This window comes from Lacerta agilis, chromosome 10 (genome assembly GCF_009819535.1).
Source record: "Lacerta agilis isolate rLacAgi1 chromosome 10, rLacAgi1.pri, whole genome shotgun sequence".
Classification (NCBI taxonomy): domain Eukaryota; kingdom Metazoa; phylum Chordata; class Lepidosauria; order Squamata; family Lacertidae; genus Lacerta; species Lacerta agilis.
The window spans coordinates 7,702,646-7,720,847 of NC_046321.1; the positions used below are offsets into that span (position 1 = coordinate 7,702,646).

General features: G+C 46.5%; 1 protein-coding gene across 1 annotated transcript in view; it reads right to left on the reverse strand.

Annotated features, from left to right (window-relative positions):
- SFMBT2 (Scm like with four mbt domains 2) overlaps nucleotides 1-18,202 on the reverse strand; it is a 66,066-nt gene that overhangs the window by 11,005 nt on the left and 36,859 nt on the right. Inside the window, exons 9-15 of the mRNA XM_033162412.1 lie at nucleotides 17,285-17,367; nucleotides 10,796-10,922; nucleotides 8,614-8,727; nucleotides 3,821-3,863; nucleotides 2,430-2,500; nucleotides 1,648-1,787; nucleotides 313-422 (exon numbers count right to left, since the gene is read on the reverse strand). Of these exons, the coding sequence (XP_033018303.1) occupies nucleotides 313-422; nucleotides 1,648-1,787; nucleotides 2,430-2,500; nucleotides 3,821-3,863; nucleotides 8,614-8,727; nucleotides 10,796-10,922; nucleotides 17,285-17,367 (688 nt within the window). The remainder of the gene's footprint in view (nucleotides 1-312; nucleotides 423-1,647; nucleotides 1,788-2,429; nucleotides 2,501-3,820; nucleotides 3,864-8,613; nucleotides 8,728-10,795; nucleotides 10,923-17,284; nucleotides 17,368-18,202) is intronic.

An 18,202-nucleotide genomic window follows, 5' to 3' on the forward strand; every position in this document is an offset into this window, starting at 1 on the left:
CCACAATATTCTAATTTTTCGAGTTTCACCTGTACATAAATACCACTGAAGCTTCCTTTGCTGTTCAAACCCTGGTCTCCTGGGACCTAGTCCGGCGCTCTAACCACTACGCCACGCTGCTCTCAATCCCACCCTCCTGCGGCCACGCCAGGGATGGATTCCAAATGAGCAGCATTGAGGGAGGATGGAAGCAAACAAACAAACAAACAGACTGGGTGTCTTCTCCAGCCTCATCACAGCAGAAAAGCAGACGCTCCCCCCTGCTCAACGCCACCCCCAAGTTTAAAAGGAGGAAGCGAAAGGACCCCTTACTTTGCTTTGAGGGTCTCCTCCTGGAAATTCCACCTGGGGTCTTCGACAAGCTGCAGCTCCCGCAATACACTCCCGGGTTTGTAAGCAGAGTTGATCACCATGCTCAGGACCTGCCCAAAGACAGCAAAACAGAGGATGGAGCATGAAGAGAGATCGCAGTATTTGGGACTTCTTAGAAACATGGAGCGAGTGGCGCTGTGGGTTAAACCACAAAGCCTAGGGCTTGCTGATCAGAAGGTCAGAGGTTCAAATCCCCGCGATGAGGTGAGCTCCCGTTGCTCGGTCCCTGCTCCTGCCAACCTAGCAGTTCAAAAGCACATCAAAGTGCAAGTAGATAAATAGGTACCACTCCGGAGGGAAGGTAAACGGCGTTTCCATGCGCTGCTCTGGTTCGCCAGAAGAGGCTTAGTCATGCTGGCCACATGACCCGGAAGCTGTACGCCGGCTCCCTCGGCCATTAACGCGAGATGAGCGCCGCAACCCCAGAGTCGGACACGACTGGACCTAATGGTCAGGGTCCCTTTACCTTTACCTAGAATCATGGAATGGATGAGTTGGAAAGGTCCATCTTCCCTCTGTTCTGTTTCTGCATTAATCCACCCAAAGGTTCATATTAAGTTGGATATTTACCGTATTTTTCTGTGTATAAGACGCCCCCATGTATAAGATGCCCCCTGTTCGGAGGGACTCCAAATTAAGAAAACACCCCTCAGCACTACCTGTGTATAAGACAAGCCCCAATTTTAAACCTTTTTTTTTGTTAAAAAAAGTAGTCTTATACATGGGAAAATACGGTATATATGCCTTTTTAAACACATTTCATCCCCAAATACAATTCTTTTTAAATGCAGTTTGGCGCACTTTCTGAGCCGAGAATAGTATTGCAAGATGATTCCTGGACTGCCCTTCATCCGAGGATCGCAAGGTGGTTTACAATATAAAACCACAAAAATGCTTAACATAGAAATAAAACAAAAACATTAACACACACACACACAAACACACTCCACATTTTAAAAGGCCATGGATTATTAGCCAACGGCCTGAGAGAAAAGTTTTTTGAGAGCAATTCAGGACCCATAAGGAAAATCATCTTCCTCTATGTGTTTCAGTCCAGGAGATACAAATTAATCTGGATAAAAAGGCCGGCCAAACGAAACACAGTTGGGTGGAGCACGAGATTCTTTCTCTCGGGGTCGTGGGTTCGAGCCCCACATTGGGCAGAAAGATTCCTGCATTGCAGGGGGTTGGACTAGATGACCCTCGTGCTCCCTTCCAATTCTGAAATTATTTATGAAATTCCCCCCCCCCCCATCCCTTCAACACAACCCTTACCTCTTTAAGAACCAGCACACACTTGCCCGGGCCAACAGACTGAGGCAGCTCGGCCAATCTTCCTTTGTTCAGGTGTGGCCCTGAGAAACAGCGGTGATTGATGAACAGCGCAGGGCAACTGTACCTCCCATTGATGGTACCTGCAGAGAAGAAGCACACGGTCCAGCATTCCTCCTGCATCCTCACGGAGCATCTTTCCCCCTCTTCTAGCTACCATCCAGCATACTGGAACGAAGAACAAGCAACTAGCAGGGGGTTGCCAATCTGGTGCCTGTGGGCACCACTCTCCCACCCGCAGCACCTCATATAGCTCTGAAACCATGTTTTGGGTCTGGACCATTTTTTTTATTCCAAGAGGATTCCAATTCCTATTGCTTCAAGTTGTGCAATATTAATATCTGCATTACAGGTGATGGAGGGGGCAGGTGTCTGCACCATTTTGAGGTCCTGTCTTCTCCTGCTGTTTCCCTGTTAGGTCAGATTTATTTAGCCACGAGTGCTAAATCTGAGCAAAAATTAAAATGCTAATTACAGGAACATTTAATGGTGTGGCACAGTGGTTCTCATCATGGTCAGGATTCACGTAAAGCACAGATGAAGAACCTTGCAGCTTCGCAGATGCTATAAGATTACAACTCCCATTATCCCTGACCATTGGCTATGCTGGCAGGGGACAATGGGATCTGTAGTCCAACAGTGTCTAAAAGGCCACAAGCTCTCCAACCCTGCTGTAATTGCTTCCATGCCCACAAGGTTCATTTAACAGCACCCAAGAAACTCACCTATTGAGTCTGTCTGTGGAAGCATGCATGGCTCGTGATTTTTTTTCTCCACAGGCCCTCCATGTGGTAACCTAATGGAGGACAAAAACCTACATTCAAATTCCGTGAAACCTGAAGATGGATCGGGGCTGCCTGACACAAGACGTAATATTTATTCATTGCAGCCTCTCCACATTTCCAATGTTGAGGTTGCGAGTTATGTTCCCTTACGTTATGATTATTATTTATTTTATCTATACGGTGACAAACGGCACTTTCATAGAAAATCTAACAAGGCACTCTATAACATAAAAAAGTCAGCGCTACAAGGACATCAATAAAGACTGGTTGGTTTTTTAAATTTTAAAATCATGTTTCAAGGGCCTGTCTACACAGTACCATTTTTTAAAAAAAGATGTCTTAAAGAAAGCAGGAACAACTCCCAGGAGGATTCTAGTGGCCAGGAGTTCCGCACACTAAAAGCTTGATACCTGGGAAAAGGCTGACCGAACCCCAGAGACGTGGAGGAGCACTGAAAGCACCCTATCAAAAAAGCTCAGCAATAAAGGTGGAGCGTAAGGAACCGGAGTTGTAAAGGTATGTTGGGCTTAAGTTGTTGAGGGAGTTCTGAATTAACACAAGAGACTTAAACCTGCTCTGGTTGCCAAATGGTATACCGCCCCCACCCCCTTCCCCACCAAGGAGAGTATCAGCAGGCTCAAGTCCCTGACACAAGGTGGGTAGGGGGATCTACAGGTGAAACTTGAAAAATTAGAATATCGTGGAAAGGTTCATTTCTTTCAGTAATTCAACTAAAAAGGTGAAACTTAATATATGAGATAGACTCATGACATGCAAAGCGAGATATGTCAAGCCTTTATTTGTTATAATTGTGATGGCTATGGCGTACAGCTGATGAGAATCCCAAATTAACAATCTCAACTTTGGGGTTTTCATCAGCTGTACGCCATAATCATCACAATTATAACAAACAAAGGCTTGACATATCTCGCTTTGCATGTCATGAATCTATCTCGTATATTAAACTCCAGTAGCTAATGAAAACGATTGCTTACATTAATGAACTTTTCCACGATATTCTAATTTTTCGAGTTTCACCTGTAATTCTGCCCACCCACCCTGCCTGCCCATTCAGACACAACCGATACATGAGGGTTGTTTTTTTTAGACACCCCCTTAAGATCTGCAGATGAAAGCATGCCAACCTGCGCTCACCCTAGTCAGACAATGCGCATTCTGACCATGTGCACAGGCATCATTTTAAGGAGAATATCTATGCACGCCCTGCGCTGTAAGCTGCAGCACGGCCGCCATTTGGCTTAGCTGCAAATCTTATTTATTATTTACATATTAAAGCTGCTGCGTTATTTACATTTTAAGTGCCTACTTACTGCTTTTCGGGCTGCACGACGGCAATCTTCCTCTTCCTTTGCACTGCAGAGCAAGAGAGCGAGAACAACACAATTTTGGTAATGCATGCTTGTAAATGTCTAACAGATTCTGTTCTCTGCGTGGGGGTGGGGGGTGGGACTTCAAATCTGCAAGCAAGACCAGATTTTCCCCACCCCACCACGAGCACATAATAACTGCTTTCCTGGATCAAATTAGAAGTTCATTTGGTCCCCAAACGTAGCCATGTAGACATGATGGAGAAGTTCACAAGCCCAGCCCGACCCTCCACAAACCTCCAAGTGTTTGGCACCCACATCAGGTTCTGCCTCTGGACATGGAAGATCAATGCAGCGGTTATGACAAACAGCTGTCGATTTTACAAACTGCACTGTGCTAGGCACGGATGGGGAACCTGTGGCCCTCCAGATGTTTTGTTACACTTTGGTTAGCATTTCTATTCCACTCTTCGTTCAAACCAGAGTAACGTCAGGGGACTCCAAAATATCAGTAACCAGTCCATGTCCGTTGCACCTGCCCAAAATCTCCCACTCTCCAGTTTCAGAGCCAAAAAATTATCATTTGAGAATTTTCACTTCAGATCTAACATAATGCTATCAGTTTAGGAGGTTACATCACGCCCAATGAAGTTCACACTGCAAACCAAGTGTTACGTGGGCTGCAGATTAGGCTGTATGCACACACCAAACTTTCAAAGCTTGGTACATTTCCAGTACGTTTCCGAGCACAATTCAAAGTGTTGGTGCTGACCTTTAAAGCCCTAAATGGCCCTGGCCCTGAATACCTGAAGGAGCATCTCCACCCCCGTTATTCAGCCCGGACACTGAGGTCCAGTTCCGAGGACCTTCTGGTGGTTCCCTCCCTGCGAGAAGTGAAGCCACAGGGAACCAGGCAGAGGGCCTTCTCAGTGGTGGCGCCCGCCCATCAGATGTCAAGGAAATAAACAACTATCTGACTTTTAGAAGACATCTGAAGGCAGCCCTTTTTAGGGAAGTTTTTCATGATTGATTGCATTATTATGATGATGATTATGATGATGATGATGATGATGATTATTATTATTATTATTTTGGAAGCCGCCCAGAGTGGCTAGGGAAACCCAGCCAGATGGGCGGGGTAAAGACTTCTGGCTCCCCCCCCCCCAAATCCTGGGAAATACAGTTTGCTAAGGGTGCTGGTGAGGAGGAATTAAAGAACCTTTTAATGAGGGTGAAAGAGGAAAGCGCAAAATATGGTCTGAAGCTCAACATCAAAAAAACTAAGATCATGGCCACTGGTCCCATCACCTCCTGGCAAATAGAAGGGGAAGAAATGGAGGCAGTGAGAGATTTTACTTTCTTGGGCTCCATGATCACTGCAGATGGTGACAGCAGTCACGAAATTAGAAGACGCCTGCTTCTTGGGAGTAAAGCAATGACAAACATAGACAGCATCTTAAAAAGCAAAGACATCACCTTGCCGACAAAGGTCCATATAGTTAAAGCTATGGTTTTCCCAGTAGTGATGCATGGAAGTGAGAGCTGGACCATAATGAAGGCTGATCGCCAAAGAATTGATGCTTTTGAATTATGGTGCTGGAGGAGACTCTTGAGAGTCCCATGGACTGCAAAAAGATCAAACCTATCCATCCTTAAAGAAATCAGCCCTGAGTGCTCACTGGAAGGGCAGATCCTGAAGCTGAGGCTCCAATACTTTGGCCACCTCATGAGAAGAGAAGACTCCCTGGAAAAGACCCTGATGTTGGGAAAGATGGAGGGCACAAGGAGAAGGGGACGACAGAGGACGAGATGGTTGGACAGTGTTCTCGAAGCGACTGGCATGAGTTTGGCCAAACTGCGAGAGGCAGTGAAGGATAGGCGTGCCTGGCGTGCTCTGGTCCATGGGGTCACAAAGAGTCGGACATGACTGAACGACTGAACAACAATAAAGGGTCCTGGGAGTTGTTGCTGTTTTGTGTACGCAGCCCCAGTAACATGGACACCCCTTTGGCATAACTGCACCGACTGAGATATTAAATGCTGGCGTGCTTAACTGTGTGTGCGGCAAACAATTAGGCTTCAGCTTCATTAAGAAGCAGGCTGAAAGACTCTCTGCAGGATCACTCATCTTGCTTTTACAGGATCTGTACTTTAATAATAATAATAATACACCAATAATCTTATTACGCTGCTAGATTTTGCACGCTTGATTACCCCCAGTGTCTTTATTCACTTAACGCATTCATAGCAATGAAGGCCGTGTACCGCTGCCTCTGTTGTGTTCTCCCAAATTGGGCACAGCTCCTTGATTTTAAAAGCCAAACGTGTGTTGCTCTATCAGAAAACCTTCACATTTTCCAATATGACCTGCAAATTTCTGTGGAAGGCTTGCCATTTGTTCCGTTCTGTATTTTACATCCAACAGGCAAGCTATGTGCCATCCTGAACAAACCAAACAGCAAACTAATACAGCCCATAGTTCCTTCTCATCGTTTTCAACCACCTTATTCCCCCAACAATTTATTTTAAAATACAGTTGTCAATCTGCTCCCGTGAGTTGATTTTTCTTTACTCAAGGAGTAGGCCCCTAGGGAAATGCAGCCCCACGGGGTCAAGCTAGGGTTGAGGTGAGAGGTCCATCTTTGGGGCGGCTGGAGAACTGGGGCCAAACGAGCAAAAGGAATTTCAAGAGGGACAAATCACAAGTCCTGCACTTAGGCGGGAAGAACCACTTGCACAAATATAGGATGGAGAAGCACCTGGCTTACTGGTACTAGCAGTACAGTGGTATCTTGGTTCTCAAACGCCTTGGTACTCAAACAAATTGGAACCCAAACCATGGGCATACCCGGAGGGGGGGGGCAGCTGCCCCCCCAGAAGCAAAAAAAAATTAAATGGTTATCGGCAGCCTAAAAGGAAAAAAAAGCTCAAGACTGGTCTTTCTCCCCCTCCCAAAATCTCAATAACAATTGAGCTCTTCCGCTCTTGCCGAGGCAGTTGGCCACTCTGTGTGTGTGTGTGTGTGTGTGTGTGTGTGTGTTGCGCCGACTGTTTCCCCCTCCCTCATGCCGACAAAGAGCTGGCGTGCTTATCAGAGACCGGATGCTAGCCTGCACCCTGCTTGGTCAAATGGGGATGCAGGCTGAGACTTGGGCAGTGTCAGGGGGCGAATTCATCGTTGCCGGGATTCATCATTGCAAGGGAGCTTGGCAAACTGAGTTCCCTTGCATGGTGAGTAGTTCCTTTGCGAGGACTGAGGATCCTGGGAAACTGAGTTTTTCAGCCATTTGGGGCTTTCTGTTTGGGGGGGGGAGTTTTTCTGTTTTTTGTAGCTGTTTTTGTTTTTGAACCTGAATGACCATGGTTTGCCCCCCCCCCCCCAGTTTTGATCCTGGGTACGCCCCTGACCCAAACACTGCATACCCAGAAGTAAGTATTCTGGTTTGCGAACTTCTTTTCGGATGCCGAACGTGATCCGTTTTGAGTGCCACCTTTCCGATTTGAGTGCCCCGCTTCTGTTTTGAGTGCCACGCTTCTGTTTTGAGTGTTACACTGAGGTGCCTGTTTTTGCTATTTATTTTGCATTTTTGTATTTGCGGCTCTTTTTGTTTTGTTTTTGTGACTGTGTGGAACCCAGTTCAGCTACTGATTGATTGATTGATTGATTGATTGATTGTGTGACTGCAGTACATTGTTTCTTGCTTGCCATTTTATGGATCAATGGTCTTGTTGCTGTTTTAGGGGTTGCTTTTAAAAGAGCCCAGAACGGATTAATCCGTTTTGCATTGCTTTCTATGGGAAAGCACGCCTTGGTTTTGGAACGCTGTGGTTTTGGAACGGACATCCGGAACGGATTAAGTTTGAGAACCAAGGTACCGCTGCACATGTGAAAAGGATCTTGGGGTCTTCGTGGGCCACAAGCTTAACATGAGTCAACAGGGTGACACAGCAGCAGCAAAACAAGCTAAAGCTATTCTAGGCTGCATCAAGAAAAGTGGGTTTTGCTGTGCCAGGCTCCCAACCAACTATAATCACACAATTTTAATATTTTAATATTTGTTGGAAGCTGCCCAGAGTGGCTGGGGAGACCCAGCCAGATGGGCAGGGTACAAATAATAAATTGTTGTTGTTGTTGTTGTTGTTGTTGTTGTTGTTGTTGTTGTTGTTGTCAGGAAACCCCCCACCCCAACGCAGGTAGCATCCCGGGAGAGCTTGCAGTACAGGGAACCGCCCCCTCTGTTCACCAGTTGGTCATCCCCCTCCTCTGCAGGAAGCGACCATTCCTCCAGTGGTGAGGGGGGAGTTAGAGGCAGGAAGTCGGCACAGAGGCTGTGAAGGGACAGTTTCCCGCGCCCCGAGTTCGCAGACAGGAAAGACGTGGAAGGGGGAGGCGGGGGTTCAGGATCCCACGCCTCTTTTGCTGGACAAAGAACCGGAAGAGTTCATTCCCGGACTCGGCAGAGGGATGAGATGGACGTTTGTACTTTTGCCCCACTGTAAATATCTGCACAATAAAGAACTTAGTCTTTAGAAGTTCTCTTGTGGGCTTATAGCCGAATAAAGTATTATCTATCTATCTTTAGAAGTTCTGCTTTCGGCTGATTTCTCATGAGCAACCACTGAATGTCCTTACAATTATTATTATTAATTTGCGAGGGTGTGACTGCATCCCTCTCGAAAGCAGCGACAGCCCGGAAGCTCCCCAAATCTCTTCGCCTTCTGCCAAGGTAAGGCCTAGCTGCTGAAACAATACAGTAAAGGTTAACAGCCCCAATTTTGCTCTTTTGTGTACTTACACACGGCTTTATGCGGCGTCGAGAGCTTGTAAGCATTCGCTTCACACCAGCCAACTGGGAATATGTTCATCGACTCCACATCGACGATGTATTCTGAAGCAGGCACCTGTGAACCTATAAAACCAAATTTATTATGTCATTTGAAAGCCAGGAAGGCGGAAGCAGAAGTCGTCTCCTCCATCTCAAAAGGGCAAGACATGCAGCAAGGAATAATCTCTCTGCTCCAAAACATCCTTTCATCATATGAGGCCCTAAAGAAAAACAAGGCTGCTACATTTTAAAAATTCTGAGAGAGTGAGAGAGAGAGTGCTAGCACAACAGCATTCAGGTTACATATACAGATGCCGACATCGCAATAATCGTAGAGCAGGGTTTCCCAAACTTGGGTCTCCAGCTGTTTTTGGACTACAATTCCCATCATGCCTGACCACATGTCCTGCAAGCTAGGGATGATGGGAGTTGTAGTCCAACAACAGCCCAAGTTTGGGAAACCCTGTTGCAGAGCTTTCCTCCTTAAGTATGCCGATGGCTTTGAAAAATCCTACCACAAACCTGTAAATTGGCCAGTGCTTCTGGAGGAAATAAGGAACAGTGGCTGGGTTAGGAAGGGGTTCCATGCAATGGTGACGAGCAGAATGAAACGCTGGTCCAGAATTCTGCACATTAAACCAGCCCCATGGAGGTTTGAAGCAGTGGTCTCTAGATTTGGAGATACGGGTAGTCAATATGGCCAGTATTGTTGGGCTTCAGTTCCCCCAAGCCCCAGCCAGCATGGCCAAGGGTTGGGGTGATGTGTATGTGTGTATTTGTGTGTGTGTGTGTTTGTGCAGCAATATCTGGAAATTGTCATGTGAGCTAACCTTGCCCTATTTCCTCCCGGTTCTTGTTTTTTTTTTTTTTTTTAAGGCACATGGCTGGCAATATTTGGGAGAACACTAGCAGCGATACTTGGAAATATGAAAAACTGGCTGTATAACGCCGCCACGCTAACACAGCTCTGCTTAGCATATAAAATTCTCATTGCTTACGGATATGACAACCCTAAAACTCAGCATTCAATCCTGAAACAAACTGGTAAAAATTAATAGCGCAGATCGCAAGCACAAAAAGAGAGACAGAGGGACATCGCCAGAAGGGAACAACAGCAAAAAAAAAAACCCTGAAGCTTCCATCAGAGCGGGGATAGCTCAGTTGGTAAAACATGAGACTCTTAATCTCAGGGTCGTGGGTTCAAGTCCCATGTTGGGCAAAAAAATTCTGCATTGCAGGGGGTTGGACTAGATGAGCTCTATGGTTGTTTTCAACTCTACAATTCTATGATTCTATGTGCAGCAGAGGGCTACTGAGCTCACGCCCTAATTGTGTGCTTCCCAAAAGGCATCTTGTTGGCCACAGCGGGAACAAAGTGCTGGACTGAATGGGCGTTTCTGATATTCTCTACTTTGATTGCATCCCAACCAACCCTGTGTTGAAATTTGTTCTGACAACTGGGGAGCACTGCCCTGCGAGCGCTCCAGTTGGAGAACAGCCTTTACCAAAGGTGTCATGGGCTTGGAAGACACTCGAACTCAGAACGCAAGGGAGAAACGTGCTAAGAGGAAGGCACGCTTGGCAAACCCTCACCGTGATCAACTCCCGCCCGGAAACCAATGTCCCCACTGTGGAAGGACGTGTGGGTCCAGAATTGGCCTCCACAGTCACTTACGGACTCATTGTTAAAACCGTGTTTATGGAAGACAATCTTACTCGGCTACGAGGGATCGCCAAAGAAGAAGAAGAAATTTGTTCTCACACGGTCGGTTTTACAGCTTCTTCTTCTTTAAGGACAACTAGGAAAAATACCCCCTAACTTGGCACAGTGGGGTGTGTGCTGACTCCATCCTCCCCAGCTGAGATCACCCCACCACAATTAGGACTGAACAAAGCCTTCTCTTCTTCTCCGCAAGTGAATATCTTGTAGGCATTCTTTATCCAAAGTAAAACATCCCAGAAGTATACGTTGCACAACAATTGACAGGTGACTTCTTCGTGCTTCTTCCTTCAAGCCCCATTTCTTTTGAGCACCAGTGAAGGCCTCTGAGGGCGCACGGGTGCCCAGGGGTGCTCTGTTGCCGACCTATATATATATAAGGCCGCCGCCGCCCATTGGAAACTACAAAATATAGTATATATTCTAACTTACCTTCCAAGCGAAGCCACATTAACCTCCCTTTTACTGAGGTGACGGAAGCCACACAGATTTCAGCCTGGTTCTTGGGGTTCACGGCCTCCAGCTTCATGTTTTTCGTAAAGCCTCGGCTGAAGGATACCTGAAAGAGGCAGCCACATAGCCCCTGGGCGTTAGTTTTTGTACCCTTTGGCCCTTGTGCAGGTAGCAGCGCTTTGTCTAGTTTTCAGGACATTGAGTGCAGCTTCAAAGAGGGTTGGCTGCTCATCTTGAATATGTCCATTCCCCTAACCAGTGCTGTCAAATATCCCGGATTGGCCGGGATTCCCCCGTATTTAAACGCGTTTCCCGCTCCTGTCCCGGATGACGCAAAAACCTGTATATTCCCGGGTTGTGTGAGAAAGTGGATGGGGTGCTTTGGGGCAGCAGCTTGTTCCGCTCCCCTCCGGCCATGCGCCTTGCAGGCCTGCCAAGCAACGCGCTCCCCCCCCCTGGGGCGGGGTGTGGCGTGCTGGCCGGGCCCTTGGGCGTTCCCACCCGGCAGAGCCAGCCCCTTCTCAGCACACAAACTTATTGCCGGGGGAACAAAAGTCTGCACGGCGAGGCTCGCTCATATGGAGGAATGCAGAGCGCGCAAAGGCTGGCTGGCTGGCAAGCCGCTCCTCTTCCTCGCCCTTGCAGGAGGGCCGGCAGGGCGAGACCAAGCAGCAGTCCACCCCCCACCTGGGAAGCCCAACTCCGGCAGGAGAGCTCCGGCCCTCAGCGCCAACAGCCGCGAGATTCCGGCTGGGCCAACGAGCTGCCAACTCCGAGGGGAGGAGATGCGCCGAGTGGCAGGGGGGGGGGGAGAGAGGGAAGGGAGGAGGAAAGCAGACGCCAAAGAAGCAGGCGAAGGGGCCGGTTCGGTTGCTGCTGCTGCTGCTCCTCCTCCTTGCTTTTTCCCCTTTGAGGAGAACGAGGAGTCTGCTCATGACCCCCACCCCTCAAACCTTGGTGTTAAAGCGCACGTGCGCGCAAACACACAAAATCCACCCCTTTCCTTTGGTTCCTTCTCAGCAATGCAAACATTTCTTTCTGTCTGTAAAAAAGCAGAGCGAGGAGCGTGGAAAAAAATGAGGGAAGAGCGCGGATGCCGCGTTCTAGCTGCTCCGCCCACTTTTGCTTCTGGCTCCGCCCACCACTGTCATGTGACTGTCATAGGTGAGGCTGCTGATCCCTTATTTTCAAATCCGAAAGTTGACAGCTATGCCCCTAACACTTCTAGTTCAACAGGTGTCCAATGTTTTTGGTGATAACTGCAAGAACTGCAATTACAAATAACTAACCGAATAATTGAGATGTGTCAATGCTTCCAAGCACGAAATTTAAGTTTGATCTGAGAAGCCGGCCCTCGCCATACAATCGCTTGGCCTTTTGTCACCAATGTAATATTTCCTCAACTGAACAAATGACAGAAATCAGCACAGTCCTCAAGTTGTTTTGTGGCGCTCATTTGATAGATATTGAGATTTACCTCTGATGGAGGGCAGGGGGTGAGAGGATGGATAAAAAATATCGATCCTGAACCACTGAAAGTGCACCAGTTCCTATGGCATGCAGGCAAAGAAATGCCATTAAATGTTGGGGGTCTGCAATCTGAACTTCGTTAATAAGACATTCATAAATCACCATCACGCAAGGCCGCTTAAAAGAGTGCAGAGATTAATGGGGACTGATTTGACAACGATCTCATGCGGTTGCTAAAGGGAAAATTGGAGAGAGCCACGTTAGTCCCAAAACTGTGTCTAAAACAAAAAACCATACCAACTGTGTAGCAGTGGCAACAGAAAATCACTGAATATATGAAAATTGCAAAAATGACAATGAGAGTCAGACAGCAGGGGGATGAAATGTTTAGAAAAGAATGGGGAAAGTTTACAGAATACTTGGATAAGGTATGCAAGACGTGAATATTGACATATAACTCACGGCGTATAAGAAATGAAGAAGGTATTATAAATAAATGTTAGAAGGTGAAAATATGTAACATGGGAGGATATATAATTTGGAAGTGAGATTGATAAAATAAATGAGAATGGTGTAGAGGGGGAAATCTAAATGTATGGAAAGGAATTTAACGTGCGAAATATAGATGTAAGATATAAGGAAGACATAATATGAAAGAAGGGAAGTTCATGGAATCAAAATTTAAATGTTTTGTGTGATATAATTTTTATTTTTTGTACAATTCTTATTTGTAAAATTATTGTAACAATTCTTGGTTTGTATTTAGTTAAAATCAACAAAAAACTATCTACAAAAATAAATAAATGAATGAAATATATACAAATTATACCCACACGCCTGCCATAGTTGCCTTCATGAGATGGCTGTTACCAGAAGAACTTTAAGGGGAATTCCTGACCTTTTGAGCACCAGAATTTTAAAACACTATTGCACCACTTTAAATAGCAATGGCTTCTCCGCAAAGAATCCTGGGAAGTGTAGTCCCCCCCCCCGTTTAAGGTGCTGAGAGTTGCTAGGAGGGTCCTATTTTCCTCCCAGAGCGCCAATTCCTCGTGGGCGAAATGAGACAGGTGAACATCATTGGTTTTATCAACCAATCAATCCCTCTTCCCAGGGAACTCTGGGAACTGAAGTTCCGTGAGGGGAACAGGGGTCTTTTAGCAATTCTCAGCACCCTTAAAGTTTTGAGGGTTTTTTTGGGGGGGGGGTTGCTAGGCCCCAATGCCAACAGCTTTGAGGCTTCCTTGGACTGCAAAGGTATTAGATATCGTAGCTGTATGCATAGCTGTCAAGTTTCAGATTTGAAAATACAGTAAGGGATCAGCACCCTCACCCGTCACAGGGACAGTCTATGGTTCTCAGGGACAGTCCACGCCGCGGTAATCCCCCCAGGCTACAAATTAATTTACACCAGGAAAGAGCTCCCAGGAAAGAGAAATCAGGGCAGAGAAAAGAAAGCACTTATTCACGAAGCACACGGTTAACCTCTGGAACTCCCTGCCACAGGGAGCAGCGATGGCCACCAACTTGGATGGCTTTAGAAAAGGATTAGGCAAATTCATGCAGGAGGAGAGGACCACTGATGGCTTCTGGCCAGGTTGGCTCTGCTCTGCCTCCAGCTAGGGGCAGCAATGCTTCATCTGAGCATCTCTTGCCGAGAAACATTCGTCTATTTTATCTTCTTCTTCTTTATATATATATATATATATATCTGTCTGTCTGTCTGTCTGTTTGTTATTAGGTATTTATATTCCACCTTTTTCTCCAAGGAGCTCCCTGGTCCCAGTCCTCATTTAATCCCCACAACAGTCCTGTGAGGTAGGCAAGCAGGCAGGCAGGGCTAAGAAAGGCAGGGACCCAAGGAGTCCCCGGACTCCAACTCTCCTTCCTGGAAATAAGGGAAATTTAAGGGATATTGTCAGGAAAAACCCCTCCACGCGGCTGCCGGTGTCGCAGGAGCGTTTGGACTACAGAGACCCACGTCCGCTGTTCACGAGCTCCTCCTCTCCTTCCTCGGCCGGAAGCGACCATTCCTCAAGCGGAGAAGGGAAGGTGGAGCCAGGAAGGCGGTGCAGGGTCTTGGAAGGGGTCAGAGAGCCTCAGCACCGCAGGGAAAGCGGGAATCGGGGTCAGGTTCCCACGCTCCGGGGCAGGATGCAGGAAGGACGTGGGAGAGGGAGGCGGGGGTTCAGGATCCCACGGCTTTTTTGCTGGACAAAGAACCGGAAGACTTCATTCCGGGACTCTGCGGAGGATTGAGATGGACGCTTGAATTGCTACTGCACTGTACATAGTTTTCACAATAAAGAACTTAGTTTTAGAAGTTCTGCGTGCCGTCGCGTTACTCATGAGCAACCACTGAACGTCCTAACAGATATCAACAATAAGGGACGGCAGCGGGAAACGGCTTGGAATAAGGGAGTTTCCCGCAAAAAAGGGAGACTTGACAGCTATGGCTCTATGCCCAATAACAGTTCTGATATAATAGAATGAACTGTTCACTGAGGAGCTGTTAAGCATTATGTTATAGCACTATGGCCTTTTTATTTAGGCTGTTAATTTTCCATGAATCATTTTGAGCAGAAATGTATTCGTGGAAAGTGTGGTGTATATAAATAAACTGACGGTGACTAAGTGAGCAGCTGAATATTCTTTTAAAAAGGACATGCATTGATGTGGATGGAATAATCTGACCATTTCGGTTCCACTAAGTTTCTCATTTGTTCCAAGTGTCAAGTTCATTTTGCCCCGTTTCTTCGCCGGTTTGAGAAAGTTTTACAAAACAAACGAACACACCGGCACAAAATTCAACGTGCATTTTGACCTTTCACATTTTGTCAAATAACGGCCGATTGTTTTAAAACACTCAAATCAGTTACCTTATTGCCTTGCAACATTTCTGTGATGGATCAGACAGCAAAGCTATACTGTGCGCTTCATATTTGACAAAGCTACAGGTTTCTCTTGACGCAAACACTTCCTGCAAGTCATTTCCCCTAATATAATGCGTTTTTCCGTGTTAGCTTGCCCTAATACACATTTCTGTGACCATTCTTTGGTTTGTGAACTGCATCACACAATTATAAGAAGTGAAAATTTGGCCAGGGAAGTACAGATTAGGTGGGTGCTCACTGAAAGGTGAACGGACTCAAATTTCTCTCCCACAATCTTAGAAAGGAAGGAGCTTCTCAAGGACAGGCAGAGATAATGCAGCCCAGTTTTACAGGACAGGAAAACTCAAGCTACGGGTGGCAAGGAGTGAGAAAAAGAGCTTTTTTTTACCCCTCAAATAAGAGAGAGGGAAATGATTATAAAATCCTAACAGCTGACCAAGAGAAGGCAGAACCTGAAGCTCATTGGTAAAGCACCAGCCAATCACGTAGAAGCTCCCTGTTTCAATCCCTGACATCTGCAGGTGGGACTGGGAATGCCCCCTACCTGAAGCCCAGGAGAGCGGCTGCCAGTCCGTGTAGACAGCACTGACCTGGATGGACCAGGTATAAGGAAGCTTCCCATTTTTCCTACTCTGCTCCTATTTTTCCTCCAACTCCTCCTCGAAAGGGAACTCTGTGCAACCCCACCCAGTTCCGGGTTCCATCCGCCGAATTTCCAGTTGAAAAGGATCCTGGGAAGGAGGATCAGCAATGGTTCGTCTCTGCCTGGAGCTGTCCTTCAGAGCAGACGACACCAGGGCAACGGAGTCCAATGGACCAACTCTGTGTCAGGCAGTTTCCTGCGCCCAGAGAAACAAAACTTCCCAATGCTCCCTAGCAGGGGTAACCAATTTGGTGGCCTGCAGATGTTGCTTGTGGGACTACATCTCCCATCATCCTTGGCCAGGGGCCATTCTAGCTAGGGTTTATGGGAACTGGAGTCCGGCAGACTCTAGGGAGCATCAGCCTCTGGGCTTGCTTTCGGCCTCCCTATTTTGTCCACCGCATCCATTTTCCCACCAGCCCAGGGACTCAGATGCCCAGGCGGGGATGCCATGTTGTTGTTGGGGTGTTGTTATTTTTAAAAAGATAAATGCTGCATTTCCTCCCCCCCCTTATTGTTTAAGCAGTTCCTGCTGCTTAGTTCGTGGTGCTGAAAAGCAGAAGCTAAGAACCAGCAAATGAGGCCAGTGTGGGGTCAGCAGATACAAAACAAAAGCGGTCTGAAGATCTCACTGCCCTTTCTAAGTCTGAATGCACAGCTTGTGATCATCAATATCGTTTGGGTCTTTAATCATATTTATCCCTCACCTTTCCTCCAATGAGCTCAAGGAGGCATCGGTGGTTTTCTTCCCGTTTTATCGTCCCACAACAATCCTGTGAGGTAGAGAGACCGTGACTGGGCCCCAAGGTCACCCAGCGGGTTTCACGGCTGAGCAGGGATTCGAACCCTGGTCTCCCTAGTCCTAGTCCAACACTCTAACCACTACACCACAGTGGTCCTCACTAGATTTGGACACATGGGTTGCCTATATCAATTTACACATCGATAGGATATTGGCATTAATGACAGAGGATGAAGGTTTCCCCCTCTGTTACATTTGCAGCCGGCAAAAAATAAAAATCTGTCCCAATTAAATCAATAAACCTTTTTTTTAGAAAAGGAAAACGGAATAGAAGTTAAAGACAACATCAAAAGAACAACATTCGGGCTGAGTCTCAAATATTGAAAGTATATTTAATATTAAATTTAATGAAGAGATAAAATGGGAAGCCTTAGGAAGGAACTATGAATAATTTTAGCCTTACTGAGGTAATCAGGAGGCTAGAATAAGATAGTATTTTTAAAGAATTCATTTAATAAAATTATCCGGATTAGTATTACATGAAACTATATCTATTTATGTGGGTTTGTTTTTTGTGTATTTGTATTATGTGATTGTATGTATTTGTATGCGTGTATGTGTATGTATATGTAAGTATGTAATTTGTAATTGTAACTTGTTTAATAAAAATTATTAAAAAAAAAGAAGAAAAAAGAAAGAAAAGGAAAACGGAATCTTACGTTTCTGAAGCAGAACTGGGGAGCTGCTTCAGTTCCACATTGCTTCTGGTAATCCGCCCAGTCGAAGTCCTGGCTAGAATAACCTGCAAGACAACAGATAAGAATGTAAGAGGAGCTTTATTTTTCAGCCTCAACTCGCCAGAACTCATTTCGGGCACCTCTCAGGTGGTGCGCCTTTGCCGTTATAAGAAAACAGAGGTGAGTTCGTGGTGAGTTCTGGCACCTCTTTTTTTTTTGTTCAGCTTGGACACTGAGGTCCAGCTTTGAGGATTTTCTGGTGGTTCTTCACTGCGAGAAGTGAAGTTACAGGGCCTTCTCAGTAGTGGCACCCACCCTCTGGAACGCCCTCCCATCGATCGGATGTCAAACAGATAAATACTGTAACTACATGGCTTTTAGAAGCCACCTGAAAGCAGTCCTGCATAGGGAAGCTTTTAATATTAGATGTTTTTCTGCCATTTAATAATTTGTTGGAAGCCGCCCAGAACGTAGGATCCGAACCAAACCAACGGGTTCAAAGGAGATTCCAACTAAACATTAGGAAGAAATTCTGGGCGGTAAAAGCTGTTCGGCAGCTTGGGAGGTGGTCACTCTCCTTCCTTGGAGGTTTTAAAGCAGATGGTCATCTGTCATGGATGCTTTAGCTGAGATTCCTGCATTGCAGGGGTTGGACTAGATGACCCACGAGGGTCCCTTTCCGTTCTGCAATTCTGGGTACCAAAATGTTTCCACTGTCAAGGTCCCTTTGAAGAATGGCGGCTTGCCTCTTTGGCAGCTGGATCTGCTTCAGCCTCAAATCCCTAGCTGTCTCCATTGCTCTGTTCTTCCTCCTGTGCACTTATTGCAATTTTGGACTGTAGTCATGCCTGAAGTCAGCCCTTCTCCAACCGGGTGCCAGTTCAGGTGCGTTGTACTACA